The sequence below is a fragment of the Prionailurus viverrinus genome, chromosome B3, assembly GCF_022837055.1.
Source record: "Prionailurus viverrinus isolate Anna chromosome B3, UM_Priviv_1.0, whole genome shotgun sequence".
Classification (NCBI taxonomy): domain Eukaryota; kingdom Metazoa; phylum Chordata; class Mammalia; order Carnivora; family Felidae; genus Prionailurus; species Prionailurus viverrinus.
The window spans coordinates 1,478,565-1,506,247 of NC_062566.1; the positions used below are offsets into that span (position 1 = coordinate 1,478,565).

Below are 27,683 nucleotides of genomic sequence, written 5' to 3' on the forward strand. Positions count from 1 at the left end.
ATTAATTGAAGCTGACTCATAGTCAACACAGCTATTAGAAGTAGCAGGGAAAAAACAGTTTTATATATATATATATATATATATATATATATATATGTTTATATATATATGTTTATATATATATATATGTTTATATATATATGTTTATATATATATGTTTATATATATATATATATAAACAACAGAATATAAAAGACTTTCTGTATAGTCTTCAACTAACCAGAACACCCATTTTATATATATACATACATATTTTATATATATACATATATATTTTATATATATACATACACACACACACCCCCATATATATGTATATATTCCACATGTTCAAAAACGAAGAGGAAAAGTCAAGTAGAGATGTGGAAGGTACAAAGTAACCCAAACTGAACTTTTATTTATTTAGTTTTAAACTTTTTAATGTTTATTTATTTTTGAGAGAGACAGACAGACAGGGCATGAGTGGGGAAGGGACAGAGACACAGAATCTGAAGCAGGCTCCAGGCTCTGAGCTGTCAGCACAGAGCCCGACACGGGGCTCGAACTCACAAGCTGCGAGATCATGACCTGAGCCGAAGTCGGACCCTCAACTGACTGAGCCACCCAGGTGCCCCACCCCAACTGAACTTCTAGAGATGAAAACTACAGTGTCTGAGATGAAGAACAGGTTTGATTAATCACGAACTTTCAGAGCAAAATAAATTAGAAGATTAGTGAATTTGAAGATACAGCAATAGAAACAACCAGAAAAAATGAAGTGAGGTGTGGGAGTTACCTGAAGTTCCCTAATATGTATGATTGAAATCCCCAAAGGAGGGAAGAAACAAAAAAAATCTGTAGAAATAGACAAAATATTTCTAAATATGATAAAAACTATAAACTCACAGATCCAAGAAGAAAAACAAGTCCTAAGGAAATGAAACATGAAGAAATCTATACCAAGGCACATCGTGATCAAAACTAAAGACGCGATAAAGACAAATTTTGAAAAGCAGCCAGAGGGGGGGAAAAAAAAAGACGGGAATAAAGGAACAAAATACAGGAGAGCAGCAGATTTCCTGAAGGAAAGCACCAGTGAGAGAGCAGTGAAGCAGTGTTCTAGAAGACTCTAGCCAACGACAGCAGTGTTCAGCTTCTTTTTTAAGTACGTATGAAACATTTACCAAGACACATCATATCCGGGTCTGTAAGGCAAGTCTTAATAAATTTAAAAGTACTCAAGTCATACAAACTATGTTTTCTGACCACTCAGAATTATTTTAGAAGTCAATAACAGATATTTAGAAAGATGCAAAACCTCAAAAATAACACACTTCTTAATAACTTATGGATCACTACACATACCTATTAGAATGGCTAAAATAAAAAAAAAAAGTATTGACAATACTAATAAAGATGCAGAGTAAGTGGGCAGGAATACAAAATGATACCACCCTGGAAAAGGATTTGGCAGTTTCTTATGAAGTTAAACATATATTTTACTCTATGACCGCAAGTGCGCTCCTGGGTATCTACTCCAGGAGTATGAATACTTACACTCACACACAAGCCTGTACACAAATGTTTATAGTGGCTCTACTTACAATTGCCAAAAATAAAAAAACAATCCAAATAGCCTTCACTGGGTAAGTGGGTAAATCAACAGTGGTGTAGCCACATAATGGAATACTCCTTGGTAATAAAAAGTAAAAAACTACTGATATACACAAAAATATGGGTGAATCTCAAAGACATTATGCTCAGTGAAAGAAACCAGTCTCAAAATTTATGTGCAGTGATTCTATTTATATGGCATTCTAGGAAAGACAAAATGAGTAATGGGGGACAGATCAGTAGTTGCCAGGAGTTATGGGTGGAGGAAGAATATTATTAAAAAAAAGGATAGCATGAGGGGGGCTTGGGGAGGGCGATGAAGCTGTTTTACCCAGATTGGAAAGGAAGATATAAAGCTGTCTGTATTCCTATTCAATATGATTATCTGATGAAATCTACCAAAAAATCTACTAAAACTAATAAATGATGTTGGCAAGGTTGCAGGATATAAGTTCAATATACAAAAACCTACTGTATTTCTATATACTGGCAACAAAAATCAAAAATTGACATAAAAATACTATAATAGTATCAAAAGTATTATATAGGGATAAACCTGGCAAAAGTTGTATAAACTGTACACTTAAAGCTGTAAAATATTGCTGAGAGAAATTAAAGGAGACCTAAGTAAATGGGTTGAGATACTTTGCGGGTTAGAAGACTCAGTTTTGTTAAGATGTCAATTCTTCCCAAATCTAAAATTCAACACAATCCCTATGAGAGTCCCAGCTGGCCTTTTTTTTTCTTTTAAGAAATTAAGAAGCTCATTTTATAATTCATATGGATATGCAAAGTACCTAGAATAGCCAAAATAACTTAGAAAAAAAAAGGACAGAATTGGAGGACCAACACTACCTAGTTCAAGACTATTATAAAACTACAGTAATCAAGACAGTGTGGTATTGACATCAAGCTACACAAATAGATCAGTGAAACCAAATAAAAAGTCCAGAATTAGACTCACATATGAACAGCCAGCTTATTTTTGACAAAGGCGCAAAGCTAATTCAGTGGGAAAAGGATAGGTTTTTTTTCCAATAAATAATGCTGCAGCAATTCAATATCCACATGGAAAAGAAAATGAACTCTGATCTATACCTTGCAGCATATACAAAAATTCACTCAAAGTAGATCATAGACCAAAATGTAAAATTTTAAACTATGTAACTTCTGGAAGAAAATATGGAGGAAACCTGTGCAATCTTCAGTTAGACAAAGATTTCTTAGATATGACATTGAAGCACAATCCATAAAAGAAGAAATGGGTAACTTAAACCTTTCAGAAATAAGTGTGTTTTTCAAAAACCACCATTTAGAGAATGAAAGATAGTCCACAGTCTGGGAGAAAACGGTTGCAGGTCATATATATGATAAATTACCTGTGTCCAGAATATTTTGCACATTCTTAAAACTCAGTAATAAGAAATGACTCAATTCTTTCAAATGGGCCAAAGGTTTGCGCACTTAACCAAAGAAGATATAACCGACGGACATGGGCACAAGAAGAGATGTTCCATGTCATTAGTGAGATGGAAATTACAAGCACAATACATGTGTATTAGGACGCCTAAAGGTAAAAAGATCACACCAAGTGTTGTCAAGGATGTGGAGGACCCGGAATTCCTCCAACTACTGTTGGGAAGGTAAAATGGTACAATCAGTTTGGAAAACAGTTTAGTAACTTCTTAAAAAGTTAAACATACTACCTACCACTATAGCCAGTCATCCCACTCCTCAGTATGATATAAGGGAACTGAAAACACGTCCACACATAGGCTTCTACATGAATGCTCATCATGGCTTTATTAGTAGGAGCCCCAAACTGGAAACAACAAATGTTTATCAATAGGCAAACAGATAAGCTCCCAGACAGTCACATCCCATATTTAGTGGGCATACAAAATAGCACAGCCACTTTGGAAAATAGTCTGGCAGCTTCTCACAAAGTTGAACATACACTCGTCCTATGATTCAGGAATTCCATTCCTACATATTACACAAGAAAAACTTAACATTTCATATGAAAATCTGTACTGTGCTATACTTATAGCACCTTTATTTATAATTGCCCCAAGCTAGAAACAATACGCACGTCAGTGCGTGAAGAGTTAATGAACTATGGTAGGTCCATACAGTGGAATACTAGTTAACAATAAAAAGTTATAAACTACTGATTATGCTAAGTGAAAAAAATCAGATAGAAAAAGCTACATACTACATGATTCAATTTGATATTGTGAAAAAGCAGAATTATAGGTATGGAGAACAGACTATATAAATCTGTGTTTAGAAGCACCCTGTGCTCATCTTTATCACCTAACGTATCATTGTGTTGTGTTTACTATTTACTCGTGTCCCCCATTAACCTTTTACCTTAGGCTGAGAGCTTAGCACAGTGGTCGGGACATGGCTAACATTCAATAAATTTGCCTGCAGTATTGCCCTACCCTGGGACATAAATTTAGAGGATACTTCTGTCTCTCTCCCAAGCATTTCACTCTGAAAAAGATGAGGAATTTGTGGGGCCAAGAGATTATACCCACCCAGAGCCTAGATGCACCCTTCTGGAGTCTAGACCATGTTCAGGTACCTATACCCCTGAAATTTACTGCCCAGATGATGCCAAGGCCTGCACAAACTTCTTTCCCAGCTTTCTCTTGAGGTTAGGCCCAGATGCTAATGTGTGCACCCCTAGACGTGAAAGATGGCCAAAGCATGGCTATTTGCAGGGGCAGGGGCAGAACTTGGATGTGGCTTGGAATATCCACACATTGCATGTAAGGCCCCTCTCAGTGATGTGAATGGCAGCCAGGAATGAGAAGAGGAGGGGTGTGGGAAAGGACCAGGGGGCCAGCTCTCCCCACAGTACCATATTCCAGCTGTGTTTCCAGGTATTCCAAGCACCCCAAGAATTCCTTTTTTTAAAAATATAATTTATTGTCATGTTAGCTCACATACAGTGTATACAGTGTGCACTTGGCTTTGGGAGTAGAGTCCCATGATTCATCGCTTACATACAACACCCAGTGCTCATCCCAACCAATGCCCTCCTCAATGCCCATCACCCATATTCCCACCTACCCTGCCCCCCCATCAACTCTGTTTTTTCTCTGTATTTAAGAGTCTCTTATGGTTTGCCTCCCTCCCTCTCTGTTTGAAACTATTTTTCCCCTTCCTTTCCCCCGTGGTCTTCTGTTAAGTTTCCCGAATTCCATATGAGTGAAAACATACGATATCTGTCTTTCTCGGACTTATTTCACTTAGCAGAATTGCCCTCCAGTTCCATCCACGTTGTTGCAAATGGCAAGATTTCATCCTTTCTCATTGCCAAGCAGTATCCCATTGTGTATATATACACACCACATCTTCTTTATCCATTCATCAGTTGAGGGACACTTGGGCTCTTTCCATCATTTGGCTCTTGTTGAGAGTGCTGCTATAAACATTGGGGTACCTGTGCTCCTATGAATCAGTACTCCTGTATCCTTTGGATAAATTCCTAATAGTGCTATTGCTGGAGCCCGAGACTTCTGAATATGAAACTGGTAGAAGGTAGAAGACAAGGTAGAAGAACATATCTAATGTGACAATTGGGTTACCTTGACTTAAAACTTCTAAATATTTAAACGTATGGAATGTGTGGGGCGCCTGGCTGGCTCAGTCAGTGGAGCACAGGAGGCTTGATCTTGGGGTCATGGGTCTGAGCCCCACTTTGGGCGTAGAGATTAGTTAAAAAAAAAATCTTTGGGGCACCTGGGTGGCCCAGTTGGTTGAGCATTAGGTTCTTGATTTCAGCTCAGGCCATGATCTCACTGTTTGTGAAGTCAAACCCCATATCAGGCTCTGCACTGACAGCACAGAGTCCACTTGGGATTCTCTCTCTCTGCCCCTCCCCCACTCTCTAAATAAATAAATTTAAAAAAATAAAATCTTTAATATTAATTAATTAATTAATTAATTAATTAACATATGGTATGTGGGGCTCTATTTGTAGTCCTACCCCGGGGCCTGCAAATGTTAAGGGCAGGCCTGACAAAGGGAATAAAGATTACAAAAATAGCTCACCTTACTTTTTGATTACAGGGGGTACATTATAAAATTACTGCTATGGAAGGGGTGGGATTTCACATCTTCAGGCCCCAGAAAACTGCCATTCAGTGGTGCAGTTTCACCATAATTAACTTCTGCCTCCACTGTGTTCATGTTAGCCCTTCTAGGACTTCCTCAAATAGCAATCTTCTTACAGTACTCAATAAACCTAGCAGACAATTCTCTCACTTTACCCAGCTCTCCGTGCTAGAAACACATGCCACAAACTGGCTTATCTCTGCTCTAACCAATTCCTTCCCCAGACCTGGAGCTGCTGTTCCTCAAGGGAAACCGAGGCACAGAGGTGGGAAATGATGCGGCCGCAAAGACCCCAAGCAAAACCTGAAGGGAATCTGCATTCAGGATGCCACATGGGTTTTTCCTGAGTTCCCAGGGTCTCCGGGAACGCCGGTGGCTGGGGAGACGGCCCCCCGTCCCGCAAAGCCCCCCTCTAGGAGACCCTAGATATCAAAGGGCGTCTGGGGACACGCGGGGTACCGCTGAACCCCAGCCCAAATGCCGAGCTTCCGCTCACCTGCGCCGGCAGCTTGGCGTCGCCTTAGTAACCGCCACTTCCGGCCGCCACCGGAAGTCCGCGAAGTCCCTGGTCGGAAGGCGCGCCCGCCCCCACGGGGGCGGGGAGACTCAATCTGTCCCGCGGGGGACCCGGCGACACCCTGGAGGACTCGAGACTGCGCCGCGGGTGGCACGTGGCCTCGGCTGGGCGTCATGGATGCCTTCACCCGCTTCACCAACCAGACCCAGGGCCGGGACCGACTCTTCAGGTGAGTCAGGAGCCCGCGGCCTTCGCTCCTTCCCGGTGCCGCAGCCCGAGCTGGTCCCGTGTGGTTCGGCCCCGGAGGAGGGACCGAGTTCGTTTCTGGAGCCGCTCTCCGGCCCCTCTCTGGCACTCTGCGGGACTCCGGCGGAGCCTCCTCCCAGCAGCCTCCGAGGCCCTCACCGTGGTGGACCAGTCCCCCAGCTCTCTCTTTTTTTTATAAGTAATCATTACACTCACCATGGGTTTCGAACTCACACCCCCCAGGATCAAGAGCCCCACGCTCCACCGCTACACCTGAGCCAAACAGGTGTCCCCGCCAGGATTTTTTTTTTTTTTAATGTTTATTTTTGAGATAAAGAGAGCACAAGCAGAGGAGGGGCAGAGAGAGAGAAACATAGAATCCGAAGCAGGCTGCAAGGCTCTAGGCTGCCAGCGCAAAGCCCCAACTCAGGGCTCGAACCCACACTCTGAGATCATGACCTGAGCTCAAGTCCCAAATTGGAGGTTAACCGACTGAGCCACCCAGCACTCCCCCATCTCCCCATCCCCCACCGCCACCCCCCACTAGGAATTTTATAAGATGAACTTTGGGTTGGCATTTGTGGCCAGGGAAACCAACCCCTTGGCTGTGGTTTCAAATACCCCACGAAACGCTTATGGAGACACAGAAATTGTATTTATCTTTTATCATCGTCCTGCCTACCTCATTGAGATTGTAGGGAAGGAACAATTCTTCCTCTACCTTCAAGGTCTTTCAGCCAGCCAAAGAATTAAATTTACACAAAACAGGTTCACAGGAGCAAAAATCAAAAAACAAAAAAATCAAGGATGTGTGCACAGTGGCTGGTATTGAGACCTGAAGAAATGACCAAGGCAGGGATTTTTTTCTTCTTTTGAGACACAGAGACAATACATTTATGAGGAATCGGCGGGATAAAGAAAGCAGGTGTTTGGAAACTTCAGTTAGGAGGGAATCCTAAACAGAATTTAGGCTGAGTTGGTAGGGTTAGAAAAAAAGTAACCAGGTTCGTTTCTGAAGCTTTCTCTGTTTTGAAGTCCCTATCTCTGGCGACAAGGATGTCCTTTTACTTCCTTAGTACAGGGAGGGTGTTTTGCACATGGAAGATGTGTTTCCGGCTTTCTGGGTGACAGAGGAGTCTCTGAACCGCTGTTTCTTAAGTAATTTTTATTTAATTTGTATGCCAAAGTGGCACATTTTGGGGTGGCCTACCCTTGGCCTCTACGGTTCCCTTTTCTGAAACTTCCCTGGAAGTTTTCTTGCTTTAAAAGTTGAGCTGATAAATTGTCCCGTCTGCTTGAACCAGTGTCTTAGTTCTGAGGATAGGTCGTTTTAGTTAAACTCACTTCGGGAGGCGGTGATACAAGTGTGTTCTCACAGTTAGGCCTGTGGTTCAATTATCCAGGTAATAAATAAGGCCTTTCTCTGGAAATTAAAAGAAAAATAATGACCAGTGATTGGATCAAGTTGTAAAACCAGTTTCTGAGTCCTGAATATAGCCAGTCCAGAGGGTTTCTAGTTGTCACGCTGAAAGCATCTTTACATAAAGTGAGGGCAGGCAGTGGCAATCTGGTGGAGTTTCTTGGTTTGTAACTTGAGTGTCTCTGGTGATCATTTCGAGTGGCCCATAGAGCACCGGGCACGAAGATCGTTTACGTATGAGCTGTTGTGCTTTTTCTGAAGTGCTCATCAAGTTGTTCATACTCAGTTTGCAGGGCTTCGGAGAAAAGGGTGGTCTTAGTTATCAAATGATTTCAAGTCAAACAGATAGAAAATATCAAAAATACTAGTTTGAAGAATTGTAGCCAGGCATTGGAAGAAACTAAAAGGAAATCAGGATCTAGTCCAGTTTATAATGAATTGTATTTGAATCTAATATCCACAGAGGTGTGTTACTGAGACGTTTTTTTTTTTTTCCCATAATCATTTTACTAGAGGTAGCCAAATTAAGACTAATTTCTTTGCCAAATGAATCTAGTTTGGATAAACTTGGCCTGATGATTTACATAAGTACAGCAAAAATAGTGATTAATCATACAGGCTCTTTTAAATCCAGGGCCAGCTGGGTGGCTCAGTCAGTTGAGCATCCAACTTGGGCTCAGGTCACGATCCCACGGTTCATGAGTTTGAGCCATACCCTGGGCTGTGTTCTGACAGCTTGGAGCCTGGTGCCTGCTTCAGATTCTGTGTCTCCCTCCCCCCCCCCCCCCACCGCCCCCTCTTAAAAATAAACATTAAGAAGAAAAACACTTAAATCTGCTGTTGAACTTTAAACAGCCTCTTGAGGCCAGAAGCCAAGCCAAATACTTGCCATCAGACTTCACCTGTAATACCTATAAGTTAAAGTTCATTGCTCTCTTCTTGACGTCCCCCAAATACCCTGAGGTTCTTGCACCCACCAGGAAGTGACCTCCTTTACTCACCTGGTGAGAGGCTCCTGCTGGGAGCCCTGCAAGCAAGGTATTAGGCTCTTCTTCCAAAAGGCTTTACTGGCTCCATATGATCACCATTAGTGCCTTAAAACTCTCTAGCCATATCTGAATTTATGCCTGTCTCCCAAATGTGACATTCCAGTCAAAGCCTTGGTAATACAACCCGTGTGTGTTTTTTTTTTTTTTTTTTTTAATTTTTTTTTTCAACGTTTATTTACTTTTGGGACAGAGAGAGACAGAGCATGAACGGGGGAGGGGCAGAGAGAGAGGGAGACACAGAATCAGAAGCAGGCTCCAGGCTCTGAGCCATCAGCCCAGAGCCCGACGTGGGGCTCGAACTCACGGACCGCGAGATCGTGACCTGGCTGAAGTCGGACGCCCAACCGACTGCGCCACCCAGGCGCCCCTAACCCGTGTTTCTTTTTTTTTTTTTTTCAACATTTATTTATTTTTGGGACAGAGAGAGACAGAGCATGAACGGGGGAGGGGCAGAGAGAGAGGGAGACACAGAATCGGAAACAGGCTCCAGGCTCTGAGCCATCAGCCCAGAGCCGGACGCGGGGCTCGAACTCACGGACCGCGAGATCGTGACCTGGCTGAAGTCGGACACTTAACCGACTGCGCCACCCAGGCGCCCCTTGTGTTTCTAACCATGTCCTGTGCAAGGAGAACAAACTCTCATTGAACTTACCCAAATAAGTATGTTGTCAAAAAACCATAAGAATTCAATGAGAGTTTTTGAATTCTAGAGGGATCAGACAGGGAGAAAAAGATAAATTGTTGTGAATCATAGCTTAAGAGAAAAACTTTTCTTAAATCTGGAAAAACGAAACATTAAAAGTCAGTATTTCAAACAAAAATGTCATTAAACTTATAATTATCCTCCTCTGTTTATGTTATTCTTGATCTGCTTAAATTCAGTTTTTCCTTTAGTTCCAGACATTCTTACCCAGTTCAGTTTTATGATCTTAAAATTATCAGAATCCTGCATTTGTCAAAATTCCTTTTTATGAATCTCTCAAGATGAAACGCATTTACAGGAAGCTTTTGGAGAAGCATCCAAGTAAAGTATTAACTGTCTGTAAATGATAAAAGAATTAAAAATGGCCATGGTTACAGATCTGCTTAGAGTTTGTCAGGGAGCAAGAATTCCTGTCCACTCAAAGGTCCTGTCCCTCAAATTGACATGAGGCAGATTAACAGGAAAAAAATCAAATTTGATAATGGGGGATCCACGTAGACATGGAAATTCCAAAGGCAGGCAAGATGAGGTATATATGTCATTCTGAACTAAGGAGAAGGGATAGGGGTCTGGGGCTTCAGAGGAAAAGAATGTACTTTTACAGTGTGGTAAGAACAGATGTTTGGTAATTTGACGTTTGCCCTACGGTACAGATGGGTCATTCAGATAAAATTTATCTTTGCTAATCACCCTTATTCTGGGAAAGAACCTCAATTTAGATTCTACGTAGTTAAGGAAGGGGCAGAAGTTTCCCTTGAGCCCACAGGGTCTCAAGTGCCTTCAGCTCAAAATAATCCACATGCCAAAGGGGTACATTTTGGGGGGACCTGTCATGAACCCCTTTAAGTTCATTACAGTGCAACTGACAAGGAAATTTATTTCTGTGACATCTAACACTTCAAGATAGTTCTATACCAGTACATACCAGATTTCTAGGAGTTTCATATAATTTCTAGAACACATATCTTAATAGCATATCTATACAAATGTAATTTAAGAGGATTTAGTATCACTTGACAATGCTTCTCATATAATTTAACACAACAAACCTAATTAATGTAATAGCTCCTTTTTTATAAAAGAAGACCAAGTATTTTGAAATGTTCCATGGACCCTCTGGAACATTTCAGTTAAGTTGTAGACTTGATTTTAGAATTTGATGTTGGGAAGTTTGTCAAAAAATATCAAAACATTTGATTAAATAAGATCACAGATCATGATGAAGCAAAATCAATTTAGCTAAAGTGACAATAAAAATTTTTTTAGGGGCGCCTGGGTGGCTCAGTCGGTTCAGCGGCCGACTTCGGCTCAGGTCATGATCTCGCGGTCCGTGAGTTCGAGCCCCTCATCAGGCTCTGTGCTGATGGCTCGGAGCCTGGAGCCTGCTTCAGATTCTGTGTCTCCCTCTCTCTGACCCTCCCCTGTTCATGCTCTGCCTCTCTCTGTCTCAAAAAAATAAATAAACGTTTAAAAAAAAATTTTTTTTTTAATTTTTTTTTATGTTTATTTATTTATTTTTGAGAGAGAGAGAGCACAAGCAGGGGAAGGGCAGAGAGACAGGGAGAGAGAGAATCCCAGGTAGGCTCCCTGCAGTCCACACAGGCCTCACTGTCCTCAAAGTGCCCGACACAGGGCTCAATCTCACGAACCATGAGATCGTGGCCTGAGCCGAAATCAAGAGTCAGACGCTTAACTGACTGAGCCACCCAGGCAATAAAAAATTTTAAAGACAAATACAAAAGGTTACATAGTTGTAAGCAAAACTTAGCTTTTTTAGTATTAAGAAGACTCAGTTTTTTTGAATAATCAAAGATCTGATAAAGACAAAGCATTGAATCTTTGTTTTTCTAGGCAGATTACATTAAAGGTAAAAAACTCTTTACAATTTCTTATAAAAAGCAAACCAATAACCTAAGAAAACTTCTTCCTTTCATTTTATTTCATTTCATGTCAATTCCAGTATAGTTAATATAGTGTTATGTTAGTTTCAGGTGTACAATATAGTGATTCAATGGTTCCATATATTACTGAGTGCTCATCAAGATAAGTGTGCACTTAATCCCCTTCATCTATTTTACCCATCCCTCCACCCACCTCCCCTCTGGTTACCATCTGTTTGTTTTCCGTAGTTAAGAGTCTGTGTTTTGGTTTGTCTTTTCTGTCTGTCTCTCTCTCTCTCTCTCTTTTGTTTCTTAAATTCCACATATGAGTGAAATCGTATGGTATTTGGCTCTGGCTTATTTCACTTAACATCATACTGTCTAGATTCCCCCCAGGTTGTTGCAAATGGCAAGATTTCATTTTTTTTTTATGGCTGAGTGATATTCCATTGTGTGTGTGTGTGTGTGTGTGTGTCCTTTAACCTGTTGATGGGCACTGGGTTGCTTCCATAATTTAGCTATTGTAAATAATGCAGTAAACATAAAAGTACATATATCTTTTCAAATTAGTGTGTTTGTATTCTTTAGGTAAATACTCGGTAGTGGAATTACTGCATCATATAGTAATTCTATTTTTAATTTTTTGAGGAACCTCCATACTATTTTCCACAGTGCGTGCCTGTACCACTTTGCATTGCATTCCCACCAACAGTGCAGAAGAGTTCCTTTTTCTCCACATCCTCAACACTTGTTTCTGAAAACTACCTTTTGAAAGAGAAAAATTCTAATTTTGCACCAGTATACTTTTGATATTAAAACTCATCTTTTTTTAATATGTATTTATTTGGAGGGAGAGCGCAAGTGGGAGAGGGGTAGAGAGACTGGGGACAGAGGATCTGAAGCAGGCTCTGGGCTGACAGACTGACAGCAGTGAACCCGATTTGGGGCTCGAACTCACAAACAATGAGATCATGACCTGATCAGAGGACGCTCAACCAACTGAACCACCCAGGTGCCCCTTAAAACTCATTGTTAGATAAGTTTATTTTAATCTTAGCCAGTACTGACCACATATAAAATTCGTTTTCAAAGGTTCCTTTTCCCTAAACTTTCTACAACCTTTTTTTTTTTTTTTTTTTTTTTAATATTCAGATTTTTGTCGTAAGTTTTCCCTCTTTAAATGATTAGCCTCACTTTAGGATAAAAAATTTTTTTGCCCCCCAAAAATGTATTTCCGTTCTTCATACTTTTTCTTACCAAAAACATACATTTTACTTTCCTTGAAAGTTGTTTCTTTTATTATTTAAAACATTTTTTAAAATTTTTATTTATTTTTAATTTTTTTTAATGTTTTTATTTATTTTTGAGACAGAGAGAGACAGAGCATGAGCAGGGGAGGGGCAGAGAGAGAGGGAGACACAGAATCCGAAGCAGGCTCCAGGCTCTGAGCTGTCAGCACAGAGCCCGACGTGGGGCTCGACACAGGGCTCGAACTCACGGACTGTGAGATCGTTACCTGAACCGAAGTTGGACGCTTAACTGACTGAGCCACCCAGGTGCCCCTAACACATTTTTTTAATGTTTATTTATTTTTGAGAAAGAGAGAGAGAGAGAGAGAGAGTGCAGGCAGGGGAGGGGCAGAGAAAGAGGGAGACACAGAATCTGAAGCAGGCTCCAGGCTCCGACGTGCCAGGACAGAGCCCGACACAGGGCTCAAACTCACAAACTGTGAGATCATGACCAGAGCCAAAGTCGGACGATTAACCAACTGAGCCACCCAGGCGCCCCTGTATTTTATTTATTTTTTAAAGTTTATTTATTTTGAGAGAGAGCGCGTGCTAAGGGGGGAGGGGTAGAAGAGAGAGAATCCCAGGCAGGCTCTGCGTTGACAGTGCAGTAGCTGAGACAGCACTTGACCAGCGCTTGATTGTGAGATCTCATGAGCTGTGAGATCATGACCTAAGCTGAAATCAAGAGTTAAGATGTTTGACTGAGCTACCCAGCACCCCTAAAGTTTGTATGTTAAAGAATGAATGGGTCTTAGGTCCTAAAGCGGATGGGGATAGAAAATTTGTATCATAGAGGCATAGAGAAGGTATCCAAGTTTTTTCTAAAGTGGGCTTTTTTATTTTATTTTTTTTTTTTTTTAATTTTTTTTTTCAACGTTTATTTATTTTTTTGGGACAGAGAGAGACAGAGCATGAACGGGGGAGGGGCAGAGAGAGAGGGAGACACAGAGTTGGAAACAGGCTCCAGGCTCTGAGCCATCAGCCCAGAGCCCGACGCGGGGCTCGAACTCATGGACCGCGAGATCGTGACCTGGCTGAAGTCGGACGCTTAACCGACTGCGCCACCCAGGCGCCCCCTAAAGTGGGCTTTTTTAAAGATTTTTTTAAAATTTAAGTTTATCTTAGAGAGTGAGCAAGCAGGGGAGGGGTAGAGAGAGAGGGAGACAGAGAGAATCCCAACCAGGCTCTGCACTGTCAGCACGGACCCTGACGTGGGGCTCGAACTTATGTACCACGAGATCATGGCTGGTCATGGGCCGAAATCAAGACTCAGATGCTTAACCAACTGAGCCACCCAGGTGCCCCTCCTATGGTGGGCTCTTTGGGACATACTGGTCTCTTACTAGAGTTGCTAGGCCTGGGTATAATATTCTTTTTAGCAGATTTTGTTTTATTTAAATGTTTAAGTTTTATTTTATTTAAGCTTTTAAATTTAAATTTTTAGTTAAATTTAATTTTATTTAGAATTTATTTTATTTTTATTTTTTATGGAAGCAGTTTATATTTTATTTATTATTATTTTATTAATGTTTACTTTTGAGAGAGAGAGCACACAAGAAGGGGAGGGGCAGACAGAGAGAGGAAGACACAGAATCTGAAGTAGGCTCCAGGTTCTGAGCTGTCAGTGGAGAGCCAAATGTGAGGTTCGAACTCACCAGATGCGGGGCTCGAACTCATGAACCATGAGTTCATGACCTGAGCCGAAGTCAGACACTCAACCTGTGAACCACCCAGGTGCCCCCAAAGCAGCTTATATTTTAAAAAGTTGCCCCTGCTTTTTTCTTCGGTCTCAGGCTATCTTAGGCCGTGTTTACATTTTGAAGACATGATAAGAGTCTTAACTCTGAGAGACAGAGAAGGAATACAGGTTGATTTTTTTTTTCCTTAAGAGATTTTTAGCTAAAATAGGAAATAATTCATGCCTTTGTAAAGTCTATGTAAAGCATTTATATAAAAGCCTTCTTTTTGAGTGAGGAGGTCTTTTACTTCTTAGTACAGAGAGGGAGGGTATTTTTCACATGGGAGATGTGTTTCCTACTTTCTGGGGGACAAAGGAGGGGCTGAGTGTCCTTGTACCGTTGTTTCTTAAGTGAATTGTTTAAAATAATCATTATAGCAAAGTGGCACATTTTGGGGCAGCCTGCCCTTGGCCCCTGCAAGACACTGAGTGTGAAATAGTTTTGTGAACTGTGGAAGAGAGCACAGTCTGGAGAGCACCTCTAAGGTACATGCCATGCTACTGAAAATCCTAAGCAGAGATAGTGCTTTAATCCTAATTAAGTCATGATGTTTCTTTTAGAAATTTGGTTGATTCTTACTCAATTAAAAAAAAAAAAAAAGAATAGTCACGGTTGAGGTTTCGACAGCATTCCCTTCTCTTCTGGGTGTACAGGTACTAATACAGACAGTCCAATAAGACTAGCCCCAATACTGGGACTTTCGGAAGCTGACTTTATGCCAGGTACTGTTCTCAGTGCGTCACAGCTGTACATTCATTTAACCCTCATTACTACTCTAAGAGGTAGATACTCTGAATTATTCCCCTTTCACAGACAGGGAGACCGAAGCAGAAGGTTAATAGGTCCTAAGTGGCAGAGCTGAGATTTAAATCCACACAGTTGATTCCAATGCCCACCATTTTAACGGCCAGCGCATACTACTGTTGTAATTAATTTGATAGGCTTTTTTAATGATCGCATTGTATGCGAGCTTCATTAAAACAGAAGCCTTCAATTTCAGTGCACTTGGAATGTGCCCTGCAAGGTTTATCAGTGAGGTTGGTTAATAAAATAATTGTTCGGATGTACTTTTCTGTAAGATCTGAGATCTCGAGTATTCGTTTCCCAATGCCCTTGGTGATCCATGGCTCCTGTAAACAAACTGGCATTCACAAAATACTACCTTGGTTTTGGAGGCATTCCTGTTTTTCGACCAGGTCTGAGAAAGGGGGACCCATTGACGTGACTGGCTTGAGCCCTCTAGCCAGGAAGCTACTTAAAAAAAATTTTTTTAATGTCTATTTATTTTTGAGACAGAGCACGAGTGGGGAAGGGGCAGAGGGAGAGGGAGGCACAGAATCTGAAGCAGGCTCCAGGCTCTGAGCTGTCAGCACAGAGCCTGATGCAGGGCTCGAACCCACAACCTGTAAGATCATGACCTGAGCTGAAGTCAGACACTTAACTGACTGAGCCACCCAGGCACCCTGGAAGCTACTTTAAAAAGGAGAGAGGGAAAGATATTCTTTTTACTTCATCCTCAATAACAAGTTTACCGTTTTGGAAAATGTGCCACATTTTTATTGAGAATAATATTTGTAGCCTAAAGGGATTCAAATGCAGTTACAGAACTGTAGGAAACAGGCATCTACTTTGTTAATAGGCTGCCAAATGCATTTAGATGTTTGATTATGTGATATAAAATTTCTCGTGTGTTAGTAAGGCATTATTATTTGTAGTCATAACAATAATCACTTTATTGAATATTTAGTATTAAATAGTCTATATATAAAACACTAGTTTTGAAAGACAAACATAAAAATATATCTAGGCTTATTCACGTATTGATGTGTATTTGATCCTTTTCTAAAAAATTAAGCAATGTGGGGCATCTGGGTGGCTCACGCTGTTGAGCGTCTGACATCAGCACAGGTACTGATCTCATGGTTGGTGAGTTTGAACCTCGTGTCGGGCTCTGTGCTGACAGCTCAGAGCCTGGAGCCTGCTTCTGATTCTGTATCTACCTCTCTCTCTGTCCCTCCCCAGTTGTACTCTGTCTCTCTGTCTCTCTCTCAAAAATAAGTGAACATTAAAAGAATTTTTTTTTTTTTAATTAAGCAGTGTGCAAACAACTTTTCATTTGGTTCTGGTTTGAGTGTGTATCCTATTAGATAAGTATTTGGTTAACTACATGATAAAAAGTTCATTTTAGGAATCTGAAAAGTCACTATACAGGAGAAAATAAAGAATATGAATCTTTGCAGACTTCACCTGGGGGAGAGTTTTGGGCAGTTCACCACTTTGGCTCTATCCATTTCTCTGTGCCAGCAAAAGGCGTTTTGGGGGGCTGCTCACCGTAACTGCAGAGTTCCCTTTCATCACCTTTGTGTCACATTTGCATCACATGCTCTACCCTTTGGCCCTGTGGGGTCACTGTTGCAGAATTATGCTCTTACAAGAACTGCTTACGTGAGAAATTGCCTTGGAAACTTTGCTTTTAGCAACACACATTTCTCCTTTCTTTGCTTCATGAATCAAATTTTATTTGGTTTATAAATCATTCTCATTTTTTGTTTTCCATTTCAGAGCCACTCAGTACACATGCATGTTGCTTAGATATTTGTTAGAGCCTAAAGCTGGCAAAGAGAACGTGGTAATGAAGCTCAAGAAACTGGAGTCCAGTGTGAGCACTGGCCGTAAATGTAAGTACCCTGTCTCTCGAGGGACAGTGGCTCCTGGTTTCGAATCGTTAGACCTTGTCATTTACAAAATACTCTGTAGATCATTCATTACTAATCAATCAAGTTTTTTGATGAGGTTGACCAGTAAGGCTGCCCTCATGAAATGACAGGCCAAGAAGATTGAAGTTTTGCTGCAGACCATTCACAGACACCCTGCAGACATGCAGTGTATTAGCTCAACTGTAGTTCTTAGAATTACACAATGTTTTGGCAATCCCTGACATGAGCTTCCGGCTCTTGGAAGGCCTTTGCATTCTCTAGAACAGAATAGCTTGCCTTTTCCTTGCCTTTTCCCTTCTTCTCTGGAGGAATTAGTAGAGGAAACGGTTAAGGTGGTTCTCAGACTGTAGAGTGGTTTCATGTTCAAGGCAAAAGTGAAGTCCGTGTTTTGTACTCATCTGATTTGCTTTAATGATAAAGCGTACTGGGAAACCCATCCTTCTAATAACAATCGCATGGCTGAATCTCAGTGGTTTGATGAGAATCAGATATTGCTACAGTAGGTAGACAGAGGTGTTAGAATGGAATGTAGAAATCAGATGTTGATCAGTTATTTTGGAGCACCTGCTTTAGGTATAGTTCTGAGCTTTCTGAAAGAACTAAGATGACACGGTATAAATAATGGTGTAAGATTTAGTGCCAAATATATTGGCTAGGATAGAGGAAAAGAAAGGTTTGGGAGGAGGTGGAACTTGAGGTGTGGCTAGAGAGAGTGGGAAGGAGAGCCTTCTTGAAGGGTGATTTCCTCCGTGAAGGCTCTAAACTGTTCATGAGCAAACTGTTGTATTGGAAGGTCAATGAGAAACGAGTTTGACAGAGAAAAGACTTCAGTTATCCAGCAGAGGGATGTTGGAAGGTAGGGTGAGCTTTTCTGGATGGCTTTGAAGGGTAGGATTAGAAGTTCTCAGATTCTTTAGTGTGTCAGAGCTCACTAGTCTCCGAAGTGCAGGAAAGACTTACCCAAGGTCATTCAGCTAGCTAGTGCAAGAGCCAGAACTGGAACCCAGGATTATTCATTACATGTTCTGTTTTGCGTTATTGTTGACACAGTAATACCAGGCATTCTTCTGAGGTAAGTCTCTTGAGGGTAGCTACTTTTGAACATTTGCTCAGTCTAAGATAGAGTCCTTTAATGAAGGTACAGGTACTTCTTTTGGATTGTCCATAACGTTTAGGATAATAACTCATTCTGAGTAGGTGCTCGGTAAATACTTGTCGATTGATACATCCCAGATTAATTGAATTACATGCTCAGATAAGGATATGCCTCACAGTGGTTGATTTAATTCGACTAGGAACAGTTTCCCTAGCCACTACATCCTACCATCCTACTTTGTCTTCTTGACAGTAGGGAGCTGAAGGGGGTTTGAACCACAGAGATGGCAGGATGATAACGGCGTTTTATAAAAAAGCAAATCTTTTGTCTGGAAAGTAAGTAAAATCTGAGGCATCAGACTCTCCAAACGAATACTGGCATCTGGGTCAGAGAAATGCCCACAGTGAATTAAAGCTTCGTATGTGAAAATAATAATAATAATAGTAGCAGCAATGGTACATTGCTTCATGTGATCGTAGTACTTTTCTTCTAAAGACGTATAGCTGGTAATATTCAAACGTCACAATCCACACTCGTGATTGACCTTGCCTAAAGTATATCGTAAGCCACTGTTAAGGTATCCACTGGATTGGAGGTGATAAATTTAAAGAGTCACTGTCTTCTGTGCCTTCCAGCATCATTTTCCGTGTCCTTCATGTACTGTAAAGTCCTTCCTTATTCCTGAACAAAGACCGAGCCTCACATGGCAGCCACCTGTCAAGACACCAGTGCTGGCCCCTCACCCTGAGGCAGGGATTCTGCCTTCATAGTACATACCAATTAAATATTTGTTAACCGTTGCGGGTTCCTCTTGCAGGGTTCAGGCTGGGCAACGTGGTCCATGCCATACAGGCGACTCAGCAGAGCATTCACGCCACTGCCCTGGTGCCCCGCCTCTGCCTGACGTTAGCCAACTTGAACCGGGTGGTTTATTTCATCTGCGATACCATCCTCTGGGTGAGGAGCGTAGGGCTCGCCTCTCACATTAACAAAGAGAAATGGCGAATGTGGGCTGCCCGCCATTACTGCTGTTCTCTCCTGCTGAGCCTGGCCAGGGATCTGTACGAAATCTCCCTGCAGATGGAACAGGCGACACGAGACGGGGCAGAGAGGGAGAAATCACCACCTCAGGACCCTCCGGGGTACAGCGTGGCCGACGAGGAGACAGAGTGGCTCCAGTCCTTTCTCCTTCTCTTGTTCCGGTCTCTGAGGAAGCATCCTCCCTTGCTCCTGGACACGGTGAAGAACTTCTGCGATATCTTGAACCCCTTGGACCAGTTGGGGATCTGTAAGTCCAATCCTGGCATCATTGGACTCGGAGGCCTTGTGTCGTCTCTAGCGGGCATCATCATTGTGGCATATCCTCACATGAAGCTGAAGACGCAGTGAAGCGGTTTCGGGCTCGAGACTGGCACCTGCTTTAAAAGACACCGTCTCAGGATGGACATCTGCGTGAGGCGCAGACCATGTCAGACTGTGCTTAAAGACGGGTTCTTGTGAGCGTTTAGTGACCAGTGATGTGAGCAAGGGCGGGGCCAAGAGTGGAGAAGGGGACTGCATGAAGATTTACACGTGTTTTTTAGAGTGCTGGAGTGACTTCTGAATTTCCGAGTATTTCCCTTTCATCTAACATTTATCGAGCCTCTCTCGTGCTCATAGTGGGAGCTTACTGTCTACCGAATATATAAAAATTAGAAAAAGCCCAAACCACTGAACACTAATACACCGTGACTTTGGGGCTGAGAACCTCACCTCCGTAGATCTGCTGCTCAGCTGTCTCTCAGATCTAGTAGGAGCCTCTTGTTCCTCTGATCGGTTACCAGCCCCGCCCCCCGCCTCTGCATAGATCCCCATGCCAGGGTGCAGGGGGCTGGGCTTACGGCCTTGCATCACTGCACTCCTGTCCTTCCTCTGTCCACAAGGAGACTCAGAGACGCATCAGCCACCTTCGTGGTATAAACTGTGACTTCAGGCAGTGCGTGAGTAAGCAAAAATCAGAAGCACATAGAAAGGACTGAGGTAAAAAATAATGTGCATGAGAGGTGCCTGGGTGTCTCAGTTGAGCATCTGACTCTTGATTTCAGCTCAGGTCATGATCCCAGGGTTGTGGGATCGAGCCTTGCACCAGGCTCCATGCTGAGGATGAAGCCTGCTTAAGATTTTCTCCCTCTCCCTCTGTCCTTCTCCCCCACTCACACTCTCTCTCTAAAATTTATAAAAAAAAAAAAAAAAATTCTTTTTTTAATATGGAAGGTCACGGTGGGCGCCTGGAGGTAGTAGCCTGTGACAGATGAGGAAACTGAGGTTAAAAAAGTGAGGCCAGCGCTTCAGTTTTCAGACTCCCAGTCCAGGGTTCTTCCCATTATATTTCATTGCCTTCCTGGGTGAGTGGAAGTGTGAGACTCTCCAGAATCCTGTGCGAAAAGGCTTTTTTCGAACTTTGTTAGTCATTGGTTCACATAAAAATTAAAACTATAGCTAGATTTATCGGCTGGATTGTTGTATTTAAAGCCATATAATCATTTGGGCCCTTCTACGTTAATTGTCGTCAAAATGTATGCAGTTAAGAACTTTTTGGGAATACTCTGAATGTGGGAATGCCATAATTTTCTATGATAAATCAGACCTCCTATGTGCGGGGAGGTTGGGGGGTGGGAGAGAGCAATAAGGGACCAGTGACAAGGCCGTTTATTCGTGTCCTACTTCCCGTCCTGGGTGTTGAGCTGTGATTGCAGATCCGCCGATTTGAGGGCAGTGAGATAGCAAAATACGATGCCATCAGGCAGGAGGCCGGTGTCAGTCCTGCCAGTAAAGCCGTTTCACTTACCTGAACGGAAATTAGAAAAAGAAACGTGCACTAGATCTCCCAGGAATGTGAATGAGATTCTTAAAAACTAGACTCAGGTCCTTGGCTCTCTCATTTTTAAAGTGATTGATCAGGATAACGGGATTTGAGAAGACACTCGGGGAATTTTAAGAGAAATGAAAGCTGCTAGGTCAGGGCAAGTAAAAAGTTTAAGTAACCAATTCTACTTTGTCCAGATCCTTTGCTGTCACAGATTAATTATGTCTAATAAATTGCTAGACAAAACAGACTCCTGACTCTGTGAATGTGTTCTGGGAATGAGGAAGAGCGGAAAGAAAGCCAATCCAGAGACGATCAGAGTGGACACGGTAGAGAGGGCTCCGGTACAAGGAGCTCCTGCCTGGAAGGTCCAGGCTGAGGAGGAGGGTGAAGAACGACTTAGGTTGGAACGTCTGGGTTGAAAGACCACTAGGATGATCTCCTCCGGGAGAGGGTCTTCAGGACCAGGTCTGCCAGGTGGTGGTCTGGCTTCTGCCTGGAGAAGTGGGCCTCGAATCTGCGGTCGCCTGTCGCAGTGGCGTCCTGCTTGCTGCTTTTGTCCTCTGCACTTTAGCGTGAGCGATGGGGAGTTTGGGAAATACCGTCTCTTCTAGAATGTGTGAAAACCCGAATGGTACCCCAGAACCTCCCTCTCCGCGTGTTTCTTGCTTCTAACTAGCCATCCCCACCTCCAAGCCTCCACATTCACGAGGGATTCTGAAGACCAAAGACATTCCTAATAGACGCACAGAACCACTGAACATTGTTCCCTGAGAATTAGCTCAACAACGAATGTCTGAATACCATGCTTAGTTTGGGGATCCACTTGTGCACAAGAGGACCAAGGCCCCTATGTTCATGTTGGGGGGTGAGGGGGCAGGTGGGGGTGGAGGAGGAAAGGAAATAAACCTGCGTCTCCAAGCTGTGGCTGGAAGATGGACTGCTCCTGGGAGACCGTCCTAGGCCCTTTCACCACTTCTCCCCTCTCACCCACATTCCGCACTCCCGGCCGAGGCGGCCAAAGGACCGGCTTTGTCAGCAAAGCTTGCAGGCACAGAGCCCGGTACTCTCTGGCCCAGAGCCACCGCTCCAAAGCCCTGCAACTGCCCTTTGGCCCAGTTTGCTCTCCAGACACAGCCTCATGGATGAATTGCCCTGAACCTTGAAGCGAGGTTTTTAAATGCTTCCATTTTTAAATGCTTCCTTTCCTCCATCACTGTCTTCTATTTTAAAAGGCCCCAGTCCGGGGGCACCTGGGTGGCTCAGTCGGTTAAGTGACTCTTGATCTCAGCTCAGGTCATGATCTCATGGTCAAGAGATCGAGCCCTGCCTCAGGCTCTGCACTGATAACTGCTGATAGCTCAAAGCCTGCTTGGGAGTCTCTCCCATCCTCTCTCTCTGCCCCTCCCCCCCTCTCAAATAAATAAACATTAAAAAATAAGGGTTCCTGGGTGGCCCTTTTGGTTAAGCGTTCGACTTCAACTCAGGTCATGATCTCACGGTTCGTGAGTTCGAGCCCCACTTTGGGCTGTCTGCTGTCAGCGCGGAACTCGCTTTGGATCCTCTGCCTCCCTCTCTGCCCCTTCCCTGTGTTCTCTCGCTCTCTGTCTCAAAAATAAGTTTTAAAACATGATGTAAAAAAAATTAAATATAGAAGTCCCAGTCAAATCAATAAGTTGTGAACATACCACATATTTACTACTCCTTTTGGAGGCTCCCTGCGTGACTCTTTCCTCCCTTTCCTGACCTCTCATTCCCTGCTTTATTATATCACAGATACAGAATTGATGGCCAATGGAGAAAGCTCCATTTCTCCTCACCTCCTGCCCTTCTCTGGTTGCCCACAGCATACAGCTTAGCCGAGAGTCCTCAACAGAGATAATTCTACGAACAATAAGGAAAATAAGTTTATACTACCCCCATTATTCATCTTATTATTATTTTTAAGTAAGCTCTAAGCCCAACAGGGGGGTTGAAATCAGGACCCTGAGATCAAGAGTTGCATGCTCTACTAACTGAGCCAGCCAGGAATCCCCCCACCGCCACCAATATCCATTTTAAGAGGCCCTTAGATAATCTGAAAACGCTTCCACCATACTCTGTCGTCTTTGAAGCCAGGAGCTAGAACTTGGGCCCCCGGCTGGTTTGTACTAAGGAAGGGATGAGAGGTGATAGTTCTTGGTTGTTTGCATGCTTCAGTAAGTCAGAGGATCCTGGCCAACACTGTTTCAGACTCGGCAAAATCCAGTTAGCTCTCCCGCGGCATATTCTGGTGGCATCTTAGATCGGGTGGAGTTCAATAAACTTCCTTGAAATCTAGGAATTTACAGAGGTTGAAACTGCTTCCTCAAAGGCTAGATTGTCAAAGAGTCAACCCCCAGCTCTGGTCCTCTTCTTGAGAGTAATGTATCAGAGAGAGAGTAGTACATTTGGGTGAGCGCTGTTCCCGCGTAGGTTTAAATCTTACTGTTCAGGGGCGCCTGGGTGGCGCGGTCGGTTAAGCGTCCGACTTCAGCCAGGTCACGATCTCGCGGTCCGTGAGTTCGAGCCCCGCGTCAGGCTCTGGGCTGATGGCTCGGAGCCTGGAGCCTGTTTCCGATTCTGTGTCTCCCTCTCTCTCTGCCCCTCCCCCGTTCATGCTCTGTCTCTCTCTGTCCCAAAAATAAATTAAAAACGTTGAAAAAAAAATTAAAAAAAAAAAAATCTTACTGTTCAAAATTCACTCTTGTAAATAATAAGGGATGAGGGAAGTGGGTTGAAGACAGTCCCACAGCACACTCTGAAAAAGGAACCAAAGACTATAGAACTTTAGAATTCATGAGTTTAATGACATATTCCAACACCTTCTTTCTGGAAGACAGGTGGTTTATTTGTTGTTGTTTGTTTTGAGAACCGGGGGCCAGAAATGTGTTACAGAATGGATTTTTCATGGCTCTGGAATAATAACGCCTTGGCCTGGATTTCCATCAGCTCCGCAGTCCACCTCCTAGTTGGCTGTATCTCCTTACAGAAGTTAGGGTACGTTCAGGGGGCCCTGGCTCAAATAACCATGACAACTGGCTGACCCAACGTTCTCTTCCTCTCTGCCCTCCTCCAGCTGGGAGGTGTTAGTAGCATTGCCCAAGGCTTCTCTGGAGCAGCTGGAAGGGTTTCTTCTGGGGAGACACTCAGAAGCCTGGGCTCTGTGGGACCGAGGCAGCATCCACTAGCGTGAGTGCAGGGGCCCAGGAACATCTGCCTTACCTGCTTTGTTTCCGAGAGTTAAAGGAAAGAAGCTGAGGGTAAGGGTGTCCTGAGAACTTTACTGAAGATGAAGAGGCCTGCAGGGAAACCACTGAGGGAGAGATTACTCAAGGTGAATGACCAAGAGTGTAGGATAGATATCCTGGCGCACTAGCTTTTCCAGAACGCAGCTGAAATAGCTGGTTTTAAGAGTGACTGCTTTCTTAGTTGAGCATTCAGGGAAGGACGGGCAGATACGCTTGCTTAAAAAGAACAGAATTAATGCAGAACTTTTTCACCAAAAAAAAAAAGACTAAACCTGAAACTTATTCTTTCAGTCTCTTTTGGATCTTCATCTGGGAGCCTCTTCATCTAAAACCTCTTACCTCGTAAAGCTACCCTTGTTTCTCATTTCTTACCCTGAACCCTTGTAAGAAACATCAGTCTTGACAAGTAGGCTGTGGGGCAGCTCCTCCCAGTGGGACTCCAGGGAGGGGCCGCTAGTCCTTGACATTCACCCTCCAACCAGATGCCTTCTGTTGAGGGAGCTGGAGCCCCTAGGCAGCCTGGGCCTCGTCAGTGGTCATGAGAGGTAGGGGACTGACCCTGCAAGTGTCAAGCTGAGAGCTTTCTCATGGACCTGGCACTCTGCTTTGCAGCTTGAAGAGCTATGACGGCCATCAACAAGGGCCCAGCCTTGCCGGATGGAGACCTCCCCGTAAGTAACTTGGGCCTTTATGAGAAGGGAGGAGGGGACCGCTGAGTGGGGGAGGGAGGACAGGTTCAGGGGATTTAGGACAAGATCTGTCTCGATTATATTCACCTTTCATTGACCATTATGTCTTCATTATTCTCGCCCTCACTGCCTTTTGCAGGGGGCTCTTAGAGGAGGGGGCGGGGGAGTGCCTAATGAAAACTAAACACCTCGGAGGAAAGGACAGAAATATTGGCTGAGAGGGAAAGAAAGGAGGGGGAAGGGAGCTACTTACTGAGTTCTAAACCCTGATGCAAAAGCCCCTGCTTTGTCCACCCAGGTGGGGTGTCGTTTGAGGTGCTGAGCCGCTGTATTCTGTAACTCTGGGGCGTTGTGTGTGTTCTGTGCGAATGGCACCTCTCCGAGTTACACGCGGCGCAGCTTGTTGCTGCGTATGGGAAGGGGGTCGAGGAACGGTGTTTCCAGAGTTGTGTGTCTAGGCTGGTTTTCTCTGCGACTCGGAGCGGATTGACACCTTCAGGTGTACCTGATGCCTCCGTGCAAGGCCTCTCCCATTTAGGCACAGTTCAAAGAGTCAATGAAGCTTACAAATTGTGCACCCCTATACTGCCCATCTTGTCCCCAATTAGGGGACCTAATTTAAACTAACCTTTGCAATTGGAATCACCATGTTAAGTTTTATATCAAATCATAGAATATAGGGGCACTTGGGTGGCTCAGGTCATTAAGCTTCCGACTTGAGCTCAGGTCATGGTCTCTTAGTTCATAAGTTTGAGCCCCGTGTCGGGCTCTGTGCTGACAGCCCAGAGCCTAGAGCCTGCTTCCAATTCTGTGTCTCCCTCTCTCTCTGCCCCTTTCCCATTCACGTCCTGTCTCTCTCTGTCTCTGCAAAACGAATGGGTGTTCAATCAATCAATCAATCAATCAATCCTAGAATACAGAGGCATAAAATGAACAAGTGCATAGGGTCGGGATCGACCCTCTTTGGCTCTGCCTACTACAACCTCCAAAGAGTCTGTCCAAGTATTAAAATATTCTCGTTTGCAGTCATAATCTTTGTCTAGTTCAAATTTCAAACTCGCCTGCAAAATGAAAGCTAAAATGCCGTGCACGGCCTGCTGTTCCGAGTCTCCTTGATGGGTCTTCTACCTCAGCCTACAAATCGAGAGGCCAGGTCCTCTCCTCCAGAGCAGAACCCTGTAACAGGGACACATCCCGTCTGCAGAGAGAGCCCCCCGCGCCTGAGTCAGACGGGGGAGCTTTCTCTTTTCACTTCCTATGTGGCGGTTTCTGAGCATTCCTGCGAGCGGACAGAAGCAGAGAATACCCCTCACTAGCTGCCACGGCCGCTCATCAATCCCGTGGCCGGTCTGGCCTCATCCACACGCTCACTCACTCCTCCGCCTTGCGATATTTTGAAGCAAATCACAGGCCATTTCAGGCCTCAGTTGCAATCCTGACTCTGCCACTTACTAGCTGTGTGATCGCGGGTAAGTCACTTCACATCTCTGAGTGTTTGTGTCCTCGCAGGCAAAGTACTAGACCTCAGAGGGTCGCTGTTAGAATTCAGTGAGGTCTTGTCACCAAAGCACCCTGATCTGTGCCTGGGGTATAACTGAGGAGACGTTCCCTTGTGCATGACTGGAGTCCACATTCTTTCAAACACCTGTGTTTGTTCACTGAGAGTCCCAGGCGACCTCCAGTTTAATTCGGTGTAGGTGACTGCTGCGTAGGTGAAACGCATTAGTAAGAACGTGGCTCCCCGATAACAAGAAGTGACGGTTTCACTATACCCCATGTGCTCAGACCACATCTGGAATGCTGTCTTCAAGTGTGAGTGCATATATTGAAGGAAAGCAGCACTAAACTGTAGCAGGTCCAGAGGGGACCAGCAGACCAGGGTGGTAAGCTAAGTTAGGATCCGGAGCTATTGAGCACAGAGGAGGGACCACTAAAGGCAGACATATATATTGCCTTCAAATATGTGAAGGGCCAGCCCATGAATGATGAAATAGGTTTGCTCAGTGTTGTTCCAGAGGACAGAGGGTGGAGCGGTGGGTGAAGGCACATTGTAGCTCAGCACTGGCTGTCCAACAAGGGCCACGGCCACTGAAGGAGGGGCAAGACCCATCCAAGGAAACATCTAGATACAAGTCTGCCAGAGAGGCTATGGGAAGGAGGTATTTTTGCTGCAGAAGCTCCCGGAGATCTGAACTTCCGTGATTCCGATCTAAACTCACCCCTTCTAGGTATAGCCCCGGCTGATTCATTTATTCAACCAACATTACTGCGCAGGTTTTAGGCTAGGCACTGGAGATGCAAAGAGGACGGTTGGCCGGGAGAGAGACAGGTACACACATGATCGCAGCACCATGTGATGCGTGTGGAGACAAGCCAGGAGGGAGTGGAAGCTTCTGATGTGATGGAAGAGGGTCAGAAGCCTCACAGAACCAGTGAGCCTCAGGCCGTGTCTTGAGGGAGTGGCATTTTGCCCGACAGAAAGGGGCATGGGAGGGCAGGGGGA

At 43.8% G+C, this 27,683-nt stretch overlaps 3 protein-coding genes across 15 annotated transcripts in view; 2 read left to right on the forward strand and 1 right to left on the reverse strand.

The window, feature by feature from the left end:
- The window catches only part of WDR93 (WD repeat domain 93), a 50,632-nt gene extending 44,371 nt beyond the window's left edge, over positions 1-6,261 (reverse strand). For all 4 annotated transcript variants that reach the window (XR_007152965.1, XR_007152966.1, XM_047862636.1 and 1 more), the window contains exon 1: positions 6,218-6,261. The gene's annotated coding sequence lies outside the window, so the exon portion shown is untranslated. The remainder of the gene's footprint in view (positions 1-6,217) is intronic.
- Positions 1-27,683, forward strand: part of PLIN1 (perilipin 1) — an 88,308-nt gene that overhangs the window by 51,207 nt on the left and 9,418 nt on the right. For 5 of the 8 annotated variants that reach the window (XR_007152967.1, XM_047862643.1, XM_047862639.1 and 2 more), the window contains one exon: positions 25,104-25,162. Coding sequence is in view for 6 of the 8 variants with exons in the window: in XM_047862643.1 (XP_047718599.1) it covers positions 25,115-25,162 (48 nt within the window). In the remaining 2 variants the exon portion in view is untranslated. Of the gene's footprint in view, positions 1-6,347; positions 6,468-17,126; positions 17,243-25,103; positions 25,163-27,506; positions 27,613-27,683 lie in introns of those variants that run through there. The other 3 variants (XM_047862641.1, XM_047862640.1, XM_047862646.1) reach the window with 3 other exon arrangements.
- On the forward strand, positions 6,334-21,472 carry PEX11A (peroxisomal biogenesis factor 11 alpha). 3 transcript variants are annotated; one of them, XM_047862647.1, is made up of 3 exons: positions 6,334-6,467; positions 17,127-17,242; positions 19,195-21,472. In XM_047862647.1, the coding sequence occupies exons 1-3, from the start codon at positions 6,412-6,414 to the stop codon at positions 19,764-19,766; spliced, it is 744 nt and encodes a 247-aa protein (XP_047718603.1). In that variant the 5' UTR covers positions 6,334-6,411; the 3' UTR covers positions 19,767-21,472. The 3 variants fall into 3 exon arrangements, with proteins under 3 accessions (XP_047718603.1, XP_047718604.1, XP_047718605.1); XM_047862648.1 differs by lacking the exon at positions 17,127-17,242 and having other exon boundaries at positions 6,345-6,467; XM_047862649.1 differs by lacking the exon at positions 6,334-6,467 and having other exon boundaries at positions 17,162-17,242; positions 19,013-21,472.